The sequence below is a fragment of the Epinephelus moara genome, chromosome 7 (assembly GCF_006386435.1).
Source record: "Epinephelus moara isolate mb chromosome 7, YSFRI_EMoa_1.0, whole genome shotgun sequence".
Taxonomy (NCBI): Eukaryota; Metazoa; Chordata; class Actinopteri; order Perciformes; family Serranidae; genus Epinephelus; species Epinephelus moara.
The window spans coordinates 4187504-4207807 of record NC_065512.1 but is presented as its reverse complement, the minus strand read 5'-3'; the positions used below and the strand labels follow the sequence as shown (position 1 = coordinate 4207807).

The 20304-nt window shown below is 41.8% G+C and overlaps 1 protein-coding gene across 1 annotated transcript; it reads right to left on the bottom strand.

The window, feature by feature from the left end:
- Nucleotides 1-1359: 1359 nt before the first annotated feature.
- On the bottom strand, nt 1360-20069 carry efhc2 (EF-hand domain (C-terminal) containing 2). The gene is made up of 15 exons (XM_050048432.1): nt 19963-20069; nt 17624-17812; nt 17265-17415; nt 16910-17133; nt 16066-16317; nt 15195-15302; nt 13160-13298; nt 11413-11578; nt 11170-11312; nt 10498-10694; nt 10189-10322; nt 8759-8953; nt 6304-6396; nt 4940-5039; nt 1360-1551 (listed from the first exon to the last, which is right to left on the bottom strand). Exons 1-15 carry the CDS (start codon nt 20035-20037, stop codon nt 1423-1425), a joined length of 2295 nt encoding a protein of 764 aa, XP_049904389.1. The 5' UTR covers nt 20038-20069; the 3' UTR covers nt 1360-1422.
- Nucleotides 20070-20304: the final 235 nt, after the last annotated feature.

Below are 20304 nucleotides of genomic sequence, written 5' to 3'. Positions count from 1 at the left end.
TATCCTGGCTTCATATGAGCAGAGGAAATCTCCACTAGTCGCTAGGTTAATTTATACAATGTAAAATGCCATAGGCTTGTGCTAATAATGTTAGCTTGTTGCATTTGTTTGGAAAACATGTTTAGTATAAGACAGTTGTTTTGTCGGTGGCTTTAGCTCACTGACGTTGTCCCCGACAGCTCCACATATTTAGCATGTTATTTTTTTTAATTTTTTTTATATACTTTATTAATTCAATTTTTCACTCTGTTGTCAATTACACACAGGTCCGAACACACACATGCACAAACTGGACCTATACATGCACTAAGTGGAGAGATGTCAGAGTGGGCTGCCCATGACAGGCGCTCTGAGCGGTTGGGGGGTTTGATGCCTTGCTCAGGGGCACCTCGGCAGTGCCCAGGAGGTGAACTGGCACCTCTCCAGCTACCAGTCCACGCTCCATATTTTTGGTCCGGACGGGGACTTGAACTGGCGACCCTCCGGTTCCCAACCCAAGTCCCTATGGACTGAGCTACTGCTACTGTTAGATGTCTGAGAAGTGTCTGCAATGCATTGGCGAGCCTCTCAACAGTGTTAGAATAGATGGAAAGAATAAACTAAGGAATTGCGTCGTCAAATGAGGTAATTTTCTGTCTCCCTAGCTGCTGCTCCATCGCTAAGGTCTCTCCCCCAATCCTGCGCCGTTTAGAACTAGCTGGTTGACGTAAACGCAGAAATACAGAGAGGTTACCCTGGTGGCAACTGTCTGAATTAGACCCAAATCTAACTGATGTTCATGTATACGTTATATCCCAAACTCCAGCTTTAACATGTGAGGTTTAAACATATGAGGTCTGTTTGGCCTGGCTTTTGGACTCATTATAGCCCATCTCTGTCTGTGGTCTCCACACATATGAATGGCTTCTGTCTTATTGGTAAATGTAGCCAACGTACGGTCAACGTAAAGCACTAATCATTCACTCCAAGGACAATGTCCCCTCTTATCAACTTAGCACAGTGCTGGAGGACACAGTGGACGATCCTATAATCATAATGTGTCTGAGCACACGCTGCCCAGAGCTGAAACATGGTTCTGCTTCAACGCCTTGTGTCTTTCACCATGTCTCGAAGGGATCCACACCAACTCATGTTAACACACACACAAGTACACCAAAAAACATCTGTGTTCTCAGAACATGTCCCCCTAAAGCATTAATTTTCCAGTTAACTGAACTGTGTTAGCTCACGCTTGAGCAAATCATTAATGCCAAATTATTCATTAATACCAGAAAACAAACTTTCTAATTATCCAGACACATCTTACCCACATCTCCATCATGACACACAAAGACAACAAAGACGCTGCTTAGATGATAGACTGTGTTCTTTAATTGAGGAACAAACAGTGTGTGTTTGTGTTTGTGAGGCAAAACCTTGTGTCTATGTTGAGGCGGTGGCTGTTGGGTCAGCGGTGTTGGAGGGAAAGCTGAACACGTCCTCCAGAAGGGACGAGTAGTTGACGTTTTTCACTGCAGCCTCACCGGCGTCAAACCTCGCGTTCACCTCAAACTGGAGACGACAGAAACACTCGAGTCACTACACAGCTCAGCACACATTTAAATTCTTTTCTGTTCAGTGTTGCCAAATGTTAAGTATTTCAGTCTCCACTTAGGTTTTACTATTTGCTGCTCGCCTGTTAACATTTTAACTTTAGTTATTCCTTCTCTGAGACAGATCTCTCCTTTATTTCTCTTACTCTGTTTTAACTACTTTGTACAACTTGAAAAGCTCCTTAAGTTGTCAGTGTAAAAGATGTGCTATGTAAATAACACTGCTTTGCTTACAGTTTGAAAAGTGAGGGTTGTTCTTAAAGGGATAGTTCAGATGTTTTGAGGTGGGGTTGTTTGAGGTACTTATCCAAGGGATACAGCAGATGTTAACACATCCCCAATTTGGAGAGGCAGGCTGGAGTTTGATAATGTATTTACGCTACATTTAGAATATTTTCACTGCCTTAGCTTACCGTCAGACAGCAACTTCCAACAGGGGGCTGAAGCCGTGGTATACGTCCTCTCAAAGCCAGACTCCATTGAGAAAAACAGTGAATTAACATTGATGAGCACAGATGCTGCTGGTCTACTGCTGCCTCAATCAGTTATGTTGTTTGTGTTATTGGCGTTTAAAATGGTTGCGGGGGAGAGCTCGTTAACTCTGTATTGCCAAGGTCAAACCAATACTTTCCAAATCCACAGCTGAACAGCTTATCCACACCCTCATTTTCTCACGCTTAGATTACTATAACTCCCTATTTACTTGCCTTAACAACGCATCAGTTAACCGTTTACAGTTGGTACAGAATGCTGCAGCATGACTTTTCACAAATACTCAACGTAGGGAACATCTCATTACAGTCCTGGCTGAATTACACTGGCGCCCTGTTCAGTACAGAATTCAATTTAATGTTCTATTAATTACTTTCAGATCCCTTCATGGTCTGGCTCCGCTTTACATTTCAGAACTCATAACACCCTATTCTGCTCCAAGATCCCTCAGATCAGAGAACCAAATGTTGTTGAATGTTCCACGGTCCAGACTTAAAACAAAGGTGATCATGCTTCATGGGGGTCTTTGCTGCTGCTCCCCCTGCCTTAGGCTTTCCATGTAGGCACATGGAAGGGCAGGAAGGTTTGCTTCTCTGCCTCATGCTTTCCTCTTTTGCACGTGGAAGGGCAGACAAGTGTGCTCTCTCAGCCTTAGGGCTCATTTATGCTCCCTTTACATACAAAAATGTATATGTCCGTTTCAAACGATGTTACCGTCACTGCCCACATACTTCCCTGCGCCCTTTACGTTGGCATGGATATTAACCAATATATCCACCAGGGGGCAGCCCAGCGTCAAAAGTTTATGACAACAACAAACTCAAAAACAAACATGGCGACTGTGGAGGAGATATTGATAATGTACCTCTTGCATAAAAGACAAAAACAGAGGCAGCATGGTAGGAGGAGGTAGTCGGTGAGGCCGTTAAATACATCGCGACTGGAGGACGGAGAATTCTTTTCTCTAGTACTGCCGATGAGAGAAATTGAATTGTTATTTCTTCTTTGTGTCTCACTAGAGCTACGTATCGGGTAGTGACAGCAACACTGCCCCCACGGTTCCCGGTGGTACTGCTCCGTTTGGCCCGTATCCATAAGCTTTATGGAAACGTGCAGAAATACGGACAAAATGAACGCAGAGCACGGACAGAAGGCTCCGTCTGTATCCGGATCCGTATTTAACGTTGAGCATAAATGAGCCCTTATGCTTTCCACGTGCATGGAGGAGGCCTTCTGCGTAGGCCTGAGGATAGGCAGAGGGGCCCCAGAACAGAGCCATACCGCCAAATACTGCACCAAATATAATACTGCAATGGAAATAAAGTTTTCTTTGACTAAAGTGTTCCTGACTGAAATATATTACTCTTAAATTGCATTTTCTGTAAATGATGTTCTTTTACTTCTTTGTTTCCTCATACAGTATGACATTGTACTGTGAAGCACTTTGTAACTCTTGCTCGCTATAGAAATAAAGTTATTATTACTATTATTAGTATTAACCCTCTGTTAATGTAGCGTTACTTTAGCTAACTTGCTACCGTTTGTCTCAAGATGTTGTTGGGCTGTGTACACGCCCTAAGTGATCAAGACTCCAGTACACCAGCAGCTCCTGAGTTCAGTGAGTCAAATAACTCCACTGTCAGTGGAGTCTGGCTTTGACGAGAGCACAGACGAGGAACTGTAGCCATTAAAGGCTTGCCTGTTGGAACATCCTGTCTGATGAAAAGGTAAAGTGGTGAAAATACTCTTAATATAGTGTACACTTAAACTATTATTGATTTTTTTAGGTGGCTAAAGTACATTTTGTTGCTGACCCCTCCACAGCAGTACACTGCTTAGCTTCCGTATCTGCACTCCTGTTGCTTCTCCAAACTGGGAGACAGACGTCTGCTGTAGGTTATACACTGAACAACCTCCATTAGACTGATTAAACCTCATACTTAGAAAACAAAATAACTTTGTTTCAACATTAGAGGACAAATGTAATTAAGCTATTTCTTTAAAGCAGGCCTTTTTTTGAATTGGTCCCAAGATGGATATTATGATTAGAAAGAAAGAACATAATGAACGTAATGAGAAGACTGGCAGTACCAAACAGAATATGTATTGCAGCAAAGACCAGAAAGGCCCGGGGAGCAGTTAATTAATCTGAGTCTGACAACATGACATCACTGCTGTGTCCTCGCTGTGAGGCGCAATAACCTTCAAAGATTGAGCAGAGACTGAGCAAATAGTTCAGGCTGAGAACACAGCGACAAACAGAGCAGCTGGAAACCCCTGACAGAGGGAAACGGAGAATTAAGTTAGCACTGCGCGCGCACACACACACACACACACACACACACACACACACACACACACACACACACACACAGATTCAGTCCACTCTCCCTTTGTTGTCATGCCATGTTGTATATCTCTCCTGCTCACCTGTTTCTGCTTAGATTTGGCTATGGCAAAGCATACTAAATCAGCATTACACAGGAAAGATACAAATGCAGGGGAGAAGAACAAAGGAGCTACTTCCTTCCTTTTTGACCACCTCTGTGAGTGTGTGTGTGTGTGTATGTGTGTGTGTGTGTGTCTCTGTCTCTCTTTAACGTCAGTGTCTGTGCACGATATATTGCCCTCTTGTCTATTTGACCATTCCTTCCCACTCACTTCATTCTGCTTTTGGCTCACTGCTCCACTGAGTCATCGCAGGTAGCGGCAAAATTTAGATTGATTTTCAGTTACAACTGTTTAAAAATCTGTGCACACACTGGGAAATCACTTACTGTGCTTTCCAATCCACTCTCATATAAAAAAAGTTTTCTCCCTCCCCACTTGTCTGCTGCTTCCTTCCCCTGTCTCACCTTTAAGGAGTCTTCGGGCATGACGGGGGGAGCAAGCTGCTCCATCCAGTTGATGCCAGCCAGGAAGGCGTGGTAGTCGATCTCGTCTCCTTCTGCAAACCTACAGCAGACATGCATCCAGATTAGAAACAGGCAGTGGTAGAAGAAGTGCCCAGATCATTTTATTAAAGATATATTATGCAGTATTTTCCTAAAAATAACAAAAAAAAACAATGTATAGACTCAAACAGCAGTGATCCCTCTCCATCATCACAGTGTGGCACTGTATTTTTATGCCTGGATTTTATTATTTTCTTCTTATTTTCTGTGTTCGTGATGTTGATAGGTGTGTAACCCCCGCAGCACTCAGGTGAGGTCAGGGCTTTATAACAGGTAGCAACCAGACCGTAATCAGCATGTATCCAAGAGACACAGCGCAAAATAAACACATATCTAATGAGGAGAAATGCCAAACGAGAGTGAATCTGGGGTTACCAGTGTTGGGGGTAACATGTTACAAAAGTAATGTGTTACAGTAATTCTTACAGCCATTTTCTACAGTGTGCCACCACGAAACACATTCCCAAAGGTTTTTGTGTCGTCATGTCAGTACAGATAACATTATAGAAGAGTGCTGGTGATTGGCACATCTGGGTGATGACATACTGTTAGCATGTTCAATGTGTTTTACATTCACATACCTATAACGTCTAAAATGTATTCTGCTCTGCTTTAACGCCCCTGTTTGAAAGCAGCAGGGATAAGGAGTTGGGCTTTGGTCTGTTTCTCGTCCCAGTGATCAGCACATCTGGGTGATGCCGTCAAACGTCCGTTAGCATGTCATACTAACCGAATCACATGCCAATCCATTTGTTGTGCTAAACTCAGCATTTGTCTATTGTGTATCATTTATAGGTCCACAAATATTTATCCATATCTCATAACTGATCAGACTCTGATTCTCTGTCTGCCCGTCCCTCTGTAACGCATTACTCTACACAGAGAGTAAAATTATCAAGTAACTTATTACTTTAAAATGAAGGTAACCAGTAATATGTAATGCATTACATGCTCAACACTGTTAGTAACATTCCACAACTGGAAACAAGAACATGCTGTTTAGAAACCTCAGAATAACAGACGACAGCTCTCCCTCTGTTTAAATGAAGTTGTTTTGCTCGACTTCCAATGCATCATTTTTTAGTGGTAATCAGTCTAAATGCTGCTTCAGACATTTTTCAACCATGCCAGGAAAAAACTTCTGGGCAAAGAGCTGAGATTTACTTTACAGTGAGTGAAAATGCATCATTAAAAACCATTCTGAGGACACAGTGGGACCTTGAACTGTTCTACAGCGAGCTGTGTGGTGATTAGTGGGCTCTTACTTGCTGAGCAGACCTCCGAGCAGGTTCTCGGGCAGAGGGAGCTTGAAGGCCTTACAGATGGTCCTTGTCTCTTTGGTGGACAGACGGCCAGTCCTGGAGACACAACACATCCAGCATAAGAAAACCACATCTGGTCGTTTTATGTTTTATGGAAAACATTGTGATGTCACAGTGAAGTTGGCCTTTGACCTTTTGGATATAAAATGTCATCACTTCATTATTTTATACTATTAGACATTTGTGTAACATTTTGTCAGAAATAGCAAATGAGTTCTTGAGTTTTGGCCATGAGAATGTTTTGCGAGGTCACAGTGACCTTTGACCTTCGACCATGAAATTCTTTTCATTTCATTCTTGAGTCCAAGTTTGTGCCAAATTTATAGAAACTACCTCGAGATGTTCTTAAGATATCACTTTCATGACAATGTGACTATGCTGTCATAGTGACCTTGAAATTCTAATCACTTCATCTTTCATTCAAAGTGGACGTTTGTGCCAAATTCACAGAAATTCCCTCAAGGTGTTTTTGAGATATTGTGTTCATGACAACAAGACTGATGTAATGTCACAGTGACCTTTGACCTGTGACCACCAAAATCTAATCTGTTTATTGCTGAGTTCAAGTAAACATTTGTGCCAAATTTGTAACATTCCCGCTGAATGTCCTTGAGATAACACAGTCACAAAAATGACACAGACAAGGTCACAGTGACCTTGACTTTTGGCCTTCAACCACCAACTTTATTATTAATTTATTACTCCTGTGAATTTTATGAGTTCACAGGAGTCCAAGTGGACATTTTGTGACTCGCAATTGTGTCAAGTTTGAAGAAGAAAAAAAAACACTTTATTTTTATGTACAGTAAATTTCCAGCACAGAGCTTTTATTTTGATGTGCTGTTTCCTGCTGTAGAGTGAGTGACTAATGGACAGCTACTTAACAGAAACAGCAAAATACGATGCAGAATGTATTACACTGTGGGACCTCGAACTAATGACTCAGGAGAAATCTGGACCCCGTAGCTGGACCACTTGGGAACCACTGCCTTCGGGTTGCTTTCACTCCTGCCCTGTTTGGTTTGATTCAATCAAACTCAAGTTTGTTTGCCCCCTCAGTGCAGTGTGTTTGGGCAGGTGTGAACACAGCAATCACACTCAGGTCTTCTTGAAGAGATGGTCTCAGTGAGAAGGTGTTCCCACCTGGATGTGAAGCAACTGCAGTCACATGACACATTGTTTGGGTTAAACATGAGCATGTTCCAGTCCTGGAGGATTATTAATGTGCACCTCCTCCTGTACTGCCTTAATATGCACATTCAGCACATCCAATGCATCAAAACATTGTTTTCTAGTTGGAGCCGCGCCTCGTTTTCAAACTGTATGGTTTGACTAAAATGAACAATGACAGCAATATAGTCCACGATGAGCAGCGCTAAAATCAACCTGCGTAGTTGTCCCTCCATTGTGACATTAGAAAGTGTCACATTTATCTTGCAAGTGTACTCTTCTTCAACGTTTGCTTTACTTCCTGGATTTTTCCCACATGGAAATTCTGACCAATCAAGAGCAGCTTTCTCACACAAGGCATTTGATCTGGTCCTCTTGTAAATGCTGCCGTGAGAACACGAACCAACTCTAGGCAATTATACAACTTTGGAACTACATGAGTCCCTGATTCAGACCAAAGGAGACGACTCTAGGGCTGACAGCAGCCTGAGAGACTATAAACTGAAAACAATCCACATTTTGGGATATTTAATAACCACTGGGCAGCATCATTAGTCACTGCTGACAAGTTAAACACATAATATCAGAGCAATGAGTTGCTGATATTTTAAAAAGCTCACACTCATGTGTCAACAAATTATGTATATAAAAATGTCTCAGACTGAATGTGTATGAAGACAATAATGTGAAACAGGGGATGCTTGTCCTCTAAGACCACACTTGTTGTCCAATGTGATGCCAGACGCTCCAGAGGCCCATTCTTGTCATGCCATCTTCATTACAGGGACGCTGATGAACAATCTGACACTAACTGAGAGTGTCAACACAACACACACACAGACCAGTCAGCTTAACCTCGTGGCTCCGTTGACCCTCAATTCCAGCAACTATGGACGAGCAGTTCTGTGTCTACGTGTATTAAACATGTGATTTTATGCATAAAAGAAAAGAAAGGCGACAGGCAGAGAGAAAGACACAAATACAGGAAGAGACCAAGTGTGTGTGTGTCCTGTGGCCTGCAGAGCTACATGCCATACAGGTCTTCAGGGTCCATCTGGTTCCAATGCTCCACTCTCACACTGCTGGAACTAATCGCTGCTCTGAGATGTGGGGCCACTGACTGCACGATTGATGTCTTGTTGTGACGCTGCCTGTGTGTGTTTCTGTTGCAACACAATTTTGTCTTTAGCTAACATCTGTTTGTGTGTGTGTTTGTGCATCCGCCTACTTGTGTCGGTCGCTGTGCATGAAGGCTCTGGCCATGTGAGGGAGCTCTTCAAAGTGCTTCTTCCTGAGGAAGTCCTGGGCCACGGCCAGCATCAGGCCCACGTCCACCTCAGGCTGCTCGCGCTCTGAGAGATGTCGGCCCAGCACCAGCACCTCGTGCTCAGACAGACCGCAGTCCAGGCCGCTCAGCAGGCCCCTGCGGTGCATACAGGCACACACACATATAAATACAATCACACACAAAGACTGACACGACATAACCACATCTCACAGTCCTCAGTTTAAAGCTGTAGTTGGTAACTTTTATAAATGTTTTTGTCATATTTGCTGAAACTGAATCTACATCCTAACAGTAGTATGGGACAGATAATCTTTAAAATATATCATGTTCCTCCTCCTCGAAGTGTTTCTAATGGAATTTGAAAGAAACCACCGCAGCTGAATGACAACAACCAATGAGAGCTGAGGAGTCTCTAACACAGCTGCTTGTGAACTGTGGTAAAACTGTCAAACTAGTCAGTGCTGATTAAATATGAATCAAGATTCTGTTACTGTTATGGCTGTAAACTTCTGGACGGTCGATCTTGTCTGACCAAATTGGTCCAGCCAGACCTGTATCTGGTGCACTGACAGTGATTAGGTGATAATGGGCACCTGCTAGTGGGCCGCAGTTGTTTTTCCAGTCTCCTTTGACCCCCCCATGTCGGGCTGGTGCATCGTGTGCAGCAAGTAAAGCACATTGTTGCTGTGAGTAAATCCCGGTGCAGATGTACGCCGGTCCACGTCACCGTCTGCTGCTTGGATTTGGTTTTGCCCACCCTGGCAATCTTGAATGTCTAAGGCAAAGTTTATAAATTCCTCTTGCACTCAGCTGATGTATTTCCTAGCCTTGTTAACTTACTAGGAAGATGTGTGATGTACTGTGCTGTTGAATACCAATGAAACTGGTTCTGCTGACGTGAAGCTGATTTTATTCGTGGAATCAGATCGGATTGGATCGACCGATCAATTATCCACCCCCCGACTCAGAACTCCTCAAAGTGCTGCTGAGCAAAAAAGGAAGAGTTGTGCCTGTGTTGCGTTCACAGACTCGCAAAAACCTCAAGCTGAAGAAGAGGTATTTTTATAAACGTTACCAACGACAGCTTTAGACCAAGTATGTATAGACTTCCTCTTTGCATCCTTTTGTCAGTTCTTCCAGACATATTAAGCTCTTTGAACTGGACGGTAATTACTTGATATCATTTGTACTTCAGTGAGTACGTCTATCTAAGCTTCCTGCCACCTACCTGATTTGTTCCTTTTGGTTATACACACATGTAACTGAAAATTACCACCATAATGTTAACACGGTTTACACTTTATGATTAGATCTTACATACTTACATACTTAAATCTAACTCTAACTTAAATCTGGCTGTATTACTGTACCTGAAGGACTCGTAGGGGATGAAGCCGGAGTTGCCGGGGTCACTCAGAGTCAGAAACTTCCTGATCTCACTCTGTTTCTCCTCCGGAACGGACCGCAGTTTACTGAGGATGTTTCCCACGTTGGCTTTGGGGAACTGCGGATAAATACACATTCAGTCTGTCATCACATGAAGCATTTGGTACCACCACAGAACAAAGGCTGTAATCAACCTGCTCCAAAGACCACCACTGCTGGCGACATTAAATCCTTTGATATGAAACCCCACGTAAACTTTAGAAAACCACAAGAAACAAATACTTCCTCCCTACCTCCTCAGCATGTTGCTCCATGTAGTTGAGGGTGTATTCATCAGCATCCAGGAGTTGGAAGTTTTTATTGTTGAGGCAGAGGGTCGCTCCGACGTACAGATCCTGAGCTGTGAAGTACTCAGAGAGCTCGCTCTTAAACAGCTCCTGGTCGGGCTTCTTCACACGGCTGCGCTCCAGAAACTTCCCACCAAGCACACCTGTGTGACAGAGGGGAGGACGGCGTTAAATCATCACTAATTTATTTTCATTTCGCTGAAAATCAACTTTACAACTTGGTCCACAGTTAAAGCACTGGCGTTTATTTTTTAGATCACATGTTTTAACTTTTAAATTGAACTTAAATCTAAATCAAATTTGAATCACTACTGGTTTTGTTGCAGTGGTTGGATATCTCATTTTGGAGCCCTGCTGAACGCTCCTTTAACCCATGACATATTATTCATCTTACACTGTAAAAAAATACTGTCAAATCCTGATTTACACTGGAGGGAAAATCCCCATCCCTTTAAAAGTAGGTCTACGAACTGAACGTCATCTGTTTCATCTGTTCTCAAACAGTTCTGGAAGTGGAAACTGACTCTGACAAACCAAATGTTTACCATGAGAGTCATAGATTTGTATCTCCAGTCCTCGGAGCAGTTTGTTTGCCGTTATGGTCCAAACGTTTTTTACCTGAGTTCCTCTGCGGACGTTCAAACACGCTGATGGAGTCATCGCTGAGGTAGAAGGAGATGATGAACACCCTGTCTCTGTCAACTGGATCGCTGGTCACCATCTTGGCGCGAAAGTTCAGCACATTGCTGTCTAGGCCGCATCTATGGGGACGTACACGCAGCAGAGTTGGGGGTTGCCACTAACGCACACAAACATTTCAGTGAGTAATTCGATTGTGACTGTGACTACAACTCATCCAACCTGTCTTTCTCCATGAACTTGAGGAAATCTTTCTGTGGGGGCTTGGGCAGCAGGCCCTGGCAGGAGCTTAGCGAGTCCTCCTCTGAGCCAAAGCCGTTGTAGGGGGGCACAAGCCTCGGGGGCTTCGGGGCTGGGGGAGCTTTGTACTGCACTGGGGTGAAGTCCTCTAACAGGAAGAAGGAGAAAGAAAAGACAAAACACTTTAAAGAAGAAAGAAACCCAGGTGGAGGGCTGAGTTCATCAGAGGGCAGCAGGTAATCCATCCATGCAGGAGCAGAGCCGCCTGGGTCCGACTGTAACCCTGAGCTGACCTCTGACTGCTCAGAGTCAGACAGAACGCTCCATCACAGCAGCCTGTCACTGGCGACTCCGCCTGCTCTGCTACTGTGACGAATGCTGCAAGCCCCAAATCCTGCCCAGGGTGGCAGACACAACCAGGACCAGCTTGGGTTTCTCCTGCTGGGGAGCAGCGTGCCTCCTGTGGCCCCCAGTGCCTTTAACTGTGGAGGCATCAACAAATATGAACACTGGGGGCCAGAGTATCTGATGACAGATGAACAGTGGTGCTGAACTACATACAATTACTTCTTACATTAACATCCCTCGACCAAGGAGCGACCGTGAAACAGAACTTATATTGGCTACCAGTGGTGCAATGTAACTAAGTATATTTACTCAAGTACTGTACTTAAAGAAGCAGTACGGAAGATTTAGAGGGATTTAGTGTCGTCTAGTGGTGCTGAAACTTTTCCTGGTTAGAATCCCTCAGTGTTCATTGTTCAGCAGGTTTTTACCAGGAGCCGAATTATCTGCAGAGGTCTCTTCCTCTCCAAAACAAACAGATCAGCTAATTTAAACCACTAAAAACATTGAATTAAGCAGTTTGACGTTAAAAAATCAGTGTTTCTCTGACACTGTTCGGCTCGTCAAACACCTGCTAATGTGTGCTCACCTTTTTTCTCTAATAATATAAGATCCAGACGTTCAGGAGGTTTTTACTGGGAGCTGAATTATCCACTCTTTCTCTCCAAAACAAATGGAGCCGGTAATTTAAACCAGTAAAAACACTGAATTAAGCAGTTCCACAATTTAAGAAAATCTGTGTATTTCCAACACTGCTTTTTGAGGAGGAGTTGCTGACTATAGCGGCCATTGTGAAAATTGTGCAAAACCCCTTAAGTTTTTTTCTTAAGTATGACACTTAAGGCTTAATTTCTCCTTAGCTGAGGGACTTACACAGTTGCACAGAATCCCTTAAGAGGTTTCTTTTGTTAAGGAAAAAACCTTTTACTGTGTTGAAAGAGATTTTCCAGTGGTAAATGTTTCCATGGAGAGTACTTGTTGAGCTTTTTAAAGAAAGAACATCATTGCTGTTGTATAAACTATATACAGATGAACATACTTCATCCTCAGAGTAAGGAATCTGTATTGTAGGCAGGTATCAGCTCCTGTTGGTGTTTGCTCTTACTGCCCCTCAGTGTTCAGATTGAAGTACTGCAGGCGGGAGCAAGATTAAATCCATTCAAATATATGAGCAGCTGAAATGTCACACTGTCATTAGAGGAGGCAAAGACAGTGTGAATGTACATATTATGCATTTTGTTATGTGAGATCTGGTTTGATCCATAATTTAGTCTATAAAACATCATAAATATATCCTTTAAACGTAATAAAGCTGCATATTTTGGTTGAAGAAACAGTTTGAAAGCAGCACTGAAATAAAAACAAAATCAATGACAATGGTTACCTATGCCGTATTTGGAGTGGTAGTAGTCTTTGGTGAACTGGTCACAGTCGGTGATGATCACTCTCCTGCCCCACACATTCACCTCCCCTCCTACAGTCAGATCACAGTCCTTATAAAACTCATCTTGGACAGCTCCTGTCTGCAGGAGACAGAAGACAGAGGATAGGATGAGATGAGTGAAAGACATCTGAGACATTAGTAAACATTTTTAATTTAGCAGAACGCACATTAATTGTACATGCAGCTCAAACTGGTTGAGTCAAACCTGCCTCTGATTAGTTTCAGTCAAAGTGGTGCTCAGGTACAAGCTTGCCTAATACAATGCATGGCCAAAACACACATATCTGTCTCTGTAGGCTGAAACCATTTCCCTCAGTGGAAACAAAGCTTTTATTTACTTTAATTTCACAGATAAGAAACAATAAATTGTGAAGACAATAAAGCCTCCACAAAAATAGCATTTAAAGTTCTGTGTGTGATTTATCCTGGCTTCATATGAGCAGAGGAAAACTCTGCTAGTTGCTAGGCTAATTTATACAATGTAAAATGCCATAGGCTTGTGCTAATAACGTTAGCATGTTGTATTTGTTTGGAAAACGTGTTTAGTATAAGACAGTTGTTTTGTCAGTGAACCTTGTGAGCTGTAATGGAGCTGAATTTTGGAACGTTACCTTTGTTAAATGTTGCTGTTGTCCCTGGCTTCATATGAGTAGAGGAAAAGTTCACTAGCTGCTAGGCTAATTTATACAATGTAAAATGCAATGCAAATTTATTCATATAGCACATTTAAAAACAACAACAAGAAGTGATCTGGCCGCCGATCTCAATGACCGTGATGAAACACATTTTTGCAAAAGAACGTAAAGGTAGGATGGGGCCAGCCCATTCAAAGCCTTAAAAGTAAACAATAAAATCTTAAACTGGATTCTAAAATATACAGGAAGCCAGTGGAGGGACTCCAATACGGGGGAAATGTGCTCTCGCCTGCGTGCTCCAGTTAATAGTTGAGCAGCAGCATTCTGGACTAACTGGAGACGAGAGAGGGAGGCCTGGAAAACACCAACATAAAGAGCATGACAATAATCAAGTCGGGTGGAGACAAATGCATGAATAACCCTCTCAAAATTATTAAAAGAAAGGAAAGGCTTAACCTTTGATAAAATCCTTAACTAAAAGAAGCTGGATTTTACAGCTGAATTAATCTGCTGATCCATTTTAAAACCATTATCGATTTTAACCCCGAGATTTGTCACAGTGGATTTGACGTAAGGAGCAAGAGAGCCCAGGTCAAGAGGGGCTTTGGAGGCACCACTGGGTCCAAACATTATGACCTCAGTTTTACTGTCATTAAAATTTAAAAAGTTCAGAGCCATAAGCACATGCCTTAGGCTTGTTCTAATAACGTTAGCATGTTGTATTTGTGGGGAAAATGTGTCCAGATAAAGACAAGTGTTTGTCTGTGAATGCTGCGAGTTATAGTGAAGCTGATTTGTGTACTTGTGTTTGAAACTGTCTCTATTAAGCCATGTTTAATGTGTGTTTAATGTGTGTTTTGAATCAACAAAACTTTACGGCACTTCACAGAAACCCCGCTGCCGACTATTGTGCAGCTGTATATTTTCAACCAGGGGTATAAATTCCCTGTCTTTGCATTTTATTTTGATCACAGTCTGTTCTTATAAAAGTGCATGTGACATCTCAAATGTAGCTTTGACTTGCAACTGAAAACATGTGGCCCATTTCATAGAAATTACAATACTGAGATATGAATTTTTGTCCATATCACCCAATCTGCAACCTCACCACTAGATGCTACTAAATCCTACACAACTCTCCTTCAATTGAATTGGAACAAAACTGTACTTTAATTGGACGAGGGCGTCCCCAAACTTTGGCCGTATAGAACAGCTTGGTTTAGGCCTGACAGTCTCGCTCCCTGCCAAGTCCCTTCTTGGCCCAGATACAGAATTTCATGTTTAATTTGTTTGTAATGTCAGTATGTTTGTAACTCGAGCATGGCTGAGACAGGACATACATTGAGGCTGTCCAGTATGTGGCGTTTCCCCTGACTTGAGGAGGCGAACACATTGAGCACCGTGCGGTCTGTGATCTGTCCAGGCTGCTTCATCTGGGCCAGAGGACGCTACAGAGAAACAACAAACAACCACAGGAAGGAAAAGACAAACTCTGTTACACAAAACACATTACCCAAGGTCCTCACAGAAGTGAGCAGCATTCTGCATGCAAATATGGACACACACATCTGGAGAAAGAGAGACAGAGAGACCCAAAGACAGATGGACAGGGAGGGAGGCAGACTAATAGAATAAAGAGACAGAGTGAGGAAGTCATCTGTCTTTAAGGACGTGGTGATTTCCCATTGGATGGTGGATTCTGGTCAACCTTTAGGGCTGACATTTAATAAAAGGCATGAGAACAAACAAAATTACTGGACTGAAAACACACTCACACACACACACACACACACACACACACACACACACACACACACACACATGATTGAGGCCTGGCTGTCTTTCATGTTGAATTAGGCTTCAGTCGGTAACTGGAGGAGAAAGCCAAAATGCTTGAGGGAGCCTGGATGCCACAGCCGTCCTGTCAGAGTGAATGAGGTCTCAGTGAAGGAGGGGAACTTGGGAGAAGGATGGAGAGAAGTCATCCAACCAGAAGGAGAGCCACTGCAGGCCTTTAGGTTTGGAATAACCATCTACATGTAAAACGTGCCAGCAGGCATCAAAATGTAACACATAAATAAATGCATGAGACAAAAGTATTCAGGAATATCTGTAGCCTGTGTTTTCATTTACTTCCTCTTCCTGACAACAAATACAGGCCTCGTGGCCCAGAGACACTCCTGTTGAACAGATCCTATCGTGGTGCCTCACCTTAGGTAGTTTGCTGCGACGTAGGAATTTGGGCACGGTATCCCTCCCGGCGTTTGGGGGGATAATCTCCAGGATCTCTATGGTGTCATCAGCCAGGTAGTAGTGCAGTACGAGCTCCCGGGGGTCCCCGAACACACTCTCTGTGTCGTCCCAGAAGCAGCTGAAGCGCAGGACTTTACGGTCGTGGTCCAGGAACTGCTTCAGGGTGTCGCGCCTCTCGTACGGCCGAAGTGGCTTCATGCTTTTCTCAATCTGAAGGAGGGACAGAGTGAAATGTAGAATACATATGATCACACATGCATCAGAGAAACTGTTTTGGTAATTACATTTTTCAAGGGTAGGTATCAGTGTTTTTTAACGGGGCATCAACAGTGCAGCAGAGTTGAAACTGAAACAATAAGTTGATTAAATTATAATAATATAAATTAATCTAACAAATACAAAAATATATTATAAAATACTTAGATAATTATTAAAATTAAGAATAATAATTATTAACTATTCAAGATTAATTAATACAGTGAATGGAATATTTTAGTGTTATTGATGTTTTATTGACTAAATTATTAATAATTTATTTTAAAAAAATAAAAAATAGATTGTTTGACAGTGAAAATATTTGTAGTTTTGTCCCTGATCAGAAAAAAAAGGAAACTTGTTCCACATCTGATCTGACCTGTGTCTTGTTTTTCGAGATATTATCTGCTTTTTTATTTTGATGTGAACTAATTTTATATGTAAGACTTGATTCTGCCAGTGTGATTTTTAGGAAAAGGCCTTAAAATAGTAAAAAAAAAAAAACCTGAAACAAACAAATCAAAACAGGTCTGACTCTGGTGCCCACCTGTTCTCGGAGGCTGCAGTAGGGGTCATCAGGCACACTGGCAGGGTTATTCAGACGCAGCCCAAGCTTTGTGAGGAAACTCCTTGTGAAAGCGTCACAGTTGGTCACAGTGAATGTGCGTGAGTACAGCACCATCTGTTGGTTGATGTTGAAATGAAAAATGTTGTAGAACTGGTCATCATCTGGGGGAGGCAGTGGGACACGCTGGCGACGAATAAATATTCCTGCCACAAGGACCAAGAACACAGCAGAGGTAAGGGACCCACAATAAATTACCCATCATAAATGATATTTATAAATCAAATATTTTCATGTGAGCTACATTCACAAGACATTTCTGTGATGTCACAGACACCTTGAGGGATGCCGCTGTTCTTGTACTCAGGCTCGACCACCTGTATGGTGTCGTCTTCCAGGTAGAAGAAGATCTTACACTTCCTGATTCTGTACGTCTCATCTCGTGCATCGAGCACAGCTTCCTGAAAGTATGCATCAAAACACAGAGCCTGGAGGGGGAAAAGTAAAGAGTATTTTCTGAATGAGATGTTGTCAAATTATGGATTTGAACTAAAATAATACATTATCTGTGCTGTATGCAACATATTAAGTTTTAAAGCCACTGCTAAATGGTAGCGTGAATTCATAAAACAAATACTCGATACAACTGTTATGGACAAAAATAAGAGTGTCTGTCACAAAAACTGATCAGCTCACCTGTTTGTCGAAGGCGACCCATGATGGTAAAGCACTGCCCTCTCCTTTAGGGTAGACAGAATACTTTGGTTTAATCTTCTGGCCGACTAACAGCTCTCCTCCGATGCCCGGCTTCTCTGATCCAGCCAGCATCGGGACTCCATTGGAAAAGTCAAAATGTTGGGATTTGTGGAATCTCTCCTTCCCCAGCTGCAGTACAGAAAGAAAAGCATCTCTCCTTAACTGCCAACCTTGATGGTATCAAACATACTGTAATGTGGGATTACTGTGGTATACAACTATTAAAACAACTTATTAGTCTCAAGTTATTGATATCAAATGCACAACAGTTATTAAATAATTAAACATGTAAATGAATAAACTGAACATAAAAATTTAAATGCACACCTTTTTTTCCTTCTTTCTTTATTAAATTTTAACTATTACTGTTGTTGGTTTTGTTAATAATAAAGAGGAGGGTTATGACATATTTTGTACTTTTGCACTTTATTTTTTCTTAACTCGTGTAATTGTGCATGGTTGCTTGCCTCTATGTATGAAGCTTTAATTTACAAAAGAAAAGCATAAAAATATGAAATGGACTTAGTAATGATTTGTACAAAACATTTGTAAGATGTTAAAGGAAATGTTGTAATAAAGTATTAAAAACATAAACACAACACTTTCGTTTTAGCTCCCATTTTTCACAGGTTTAAGTTGCAGATTTAAGACTTTTTTATGTACTTAACAAATTTATTTCTCTCAAATTATCTGGTTGCAAATTTGTTCAAATCTGTGTAAATGAGCACTTCTCCTTTTCCAGTATTATCCCTCCACCTGACAGGTGTGGCAGATTAAACAGCATCATTACAACACAGATGTATCTTCAGGTGGTCACGATAAAAAGTCTCTCTAAACTGTGCAGTTTGATCAAACAACACAACGACACGTTCTGAGAGAGCGTGTCATTAACATGATGACTGCAGGAATGTCCACCAGAGCAGTCGCCAGTGAACTGCATGTTCATTTCAGGCTGTCACACCTGTCGCTTCAGTTCATTTGGCAGTACATCCAACCAGCCCCACAACCACAGATGTGTGGCCACACCAGCTCAGGACCTCCACATCCACAACAGTTGGTTTGTGCAACAAAAGAATTTCTGCACAGACCATCTCAGGGAGGTTCATCTGCGTGCTCCTCATCCTCACCAGGGTCTTGACCTGACAGCAGGTTGTCACTGTAACTGACCTCTGTGTGTGAGCGTGGTTGGATGTACCGCCAGATCAACAGAAACAACATTGGAGACGTGTTATGGTCCTGAAATGAACACTCACTACAGAGAGGCAACAGCTCTGGTGGACACATCTCTGCAGTCAGCATGCTAATGGCACACTCCCTAAAAACTTGTACATCTGTGTCGTTATGTTGTATAACAGACTGCACATTTTGTGGCCTTTAACTGTGACCATCCTGAGGTACACCTCTGTAGTAATGATGCTGTTATATCAGCATCTTGATATGCCACACCTGTCAGGTGGATGATTATATTGGAAACGGAGAAGTGCTCACTAACAGATTTTTAACAAATTTGTGATCGAAACTTGAGATACTGAGTGCATAAAAATTGAGTAAACCTGTAAAAAAAAATGGGAGCCAAAAAGTGTTGTATTTAAATTCTTGTTCAGTGTAGAAATGCAAACTTAAAAAACTTGGAATCTCCACTAAAGCCAAATCACTGCTTACATATTATTTTACGGTTTAACTTTTATTTTTTACTATACTTTATTGAACAATTTATAATTACAACAATAAGGCAAGTCCCTCATATTATCAAAGTAAATGGGAATAAAACTGCGCAGAAAAAAAGACAAAAAGAGAAAAAAGGATGTCAGCCAAAATAAGGGAAAAAATAAAATATTTCACACAAAAAATAAATGAATAAAAATACAAATGATAAATAATCCAAAACAAAGTTATTTGGTCTTTATTTAAAAGTGAACCATGTTATTTTCAGGGTACATTCCTACTGAGCTGAGCAGTTTGTTGTTTTATGGTTTAACTAATATCAGGTGTCTGTACTGTGACGTCACCACAAGGTGAGTATAACCCTTACCTGTGTCTAACGGCTACCTTTGTCATTTTAACTTGTATCTAACATGCTTTCTATCAGCTGTCTACCCACATAAACTAACTGCTACATTCTCAAACAGTTAGCTCGTTAGCTCAGGAGCTAGCTTGCTAACTACTTTAGCAAGCTAACTTTTCTGTAGTAAGGCTAACGTTACACAAACTGACCTGAGCTAAAGAAAGTCAAAACATTTCAGTAAAAGATATTTAATGTAGTTAGCAGTGAGTCTTACCTGTTTGTTGGGAGAATTCCCGGGTAGAAACGGTAACGCCATCGCTGTGTAATACTTAAAACAGGTCTTCTTCATCTAACGCAGCTGCAGTAGATATCGGTTGCCATGGAAACGTATTGTTGGGGCGTCTCTTAGCAACGTTCATAACAGGAAGGAAGTTGTAGCAGGTATGTGCACAAAATAAAAGAAATTTAAGAAGAATATTGATGTAATTGTTTATTATTTATTGTATTTTATTTTTTATTTTTTGTTCGACTCATCCAGAAACCGTGTCTCATCTTTTTTCTGTTTACAAATTAACTGTTAGCATTGTGAATATAGATATTTTGCATTATTCTATGT

Coding starts and splice junctions, on each gene's coding strand:
- efhc2 (XM_050048432.1), bottom strand. CDS start 20,037: ATGAAGAAGACCTGTTTTAAGTATTACACAGCGATGGCGTTACCGTTT. Junction 15,303..16,065: donor GTCGCAGCAAACTACCTAAG/GTGAGGCACCAC, acceptor GTTTCTCTGTAG/CGTCCTCTGGCCCAGATGAA. Junction 8,954..10,188: donor ATCCCCTACGAGTCCTTCAG/GTACAGTAATAC, acceptor TATGCACCGCAG/GGGCCTGCTGAGCGGCCTGG.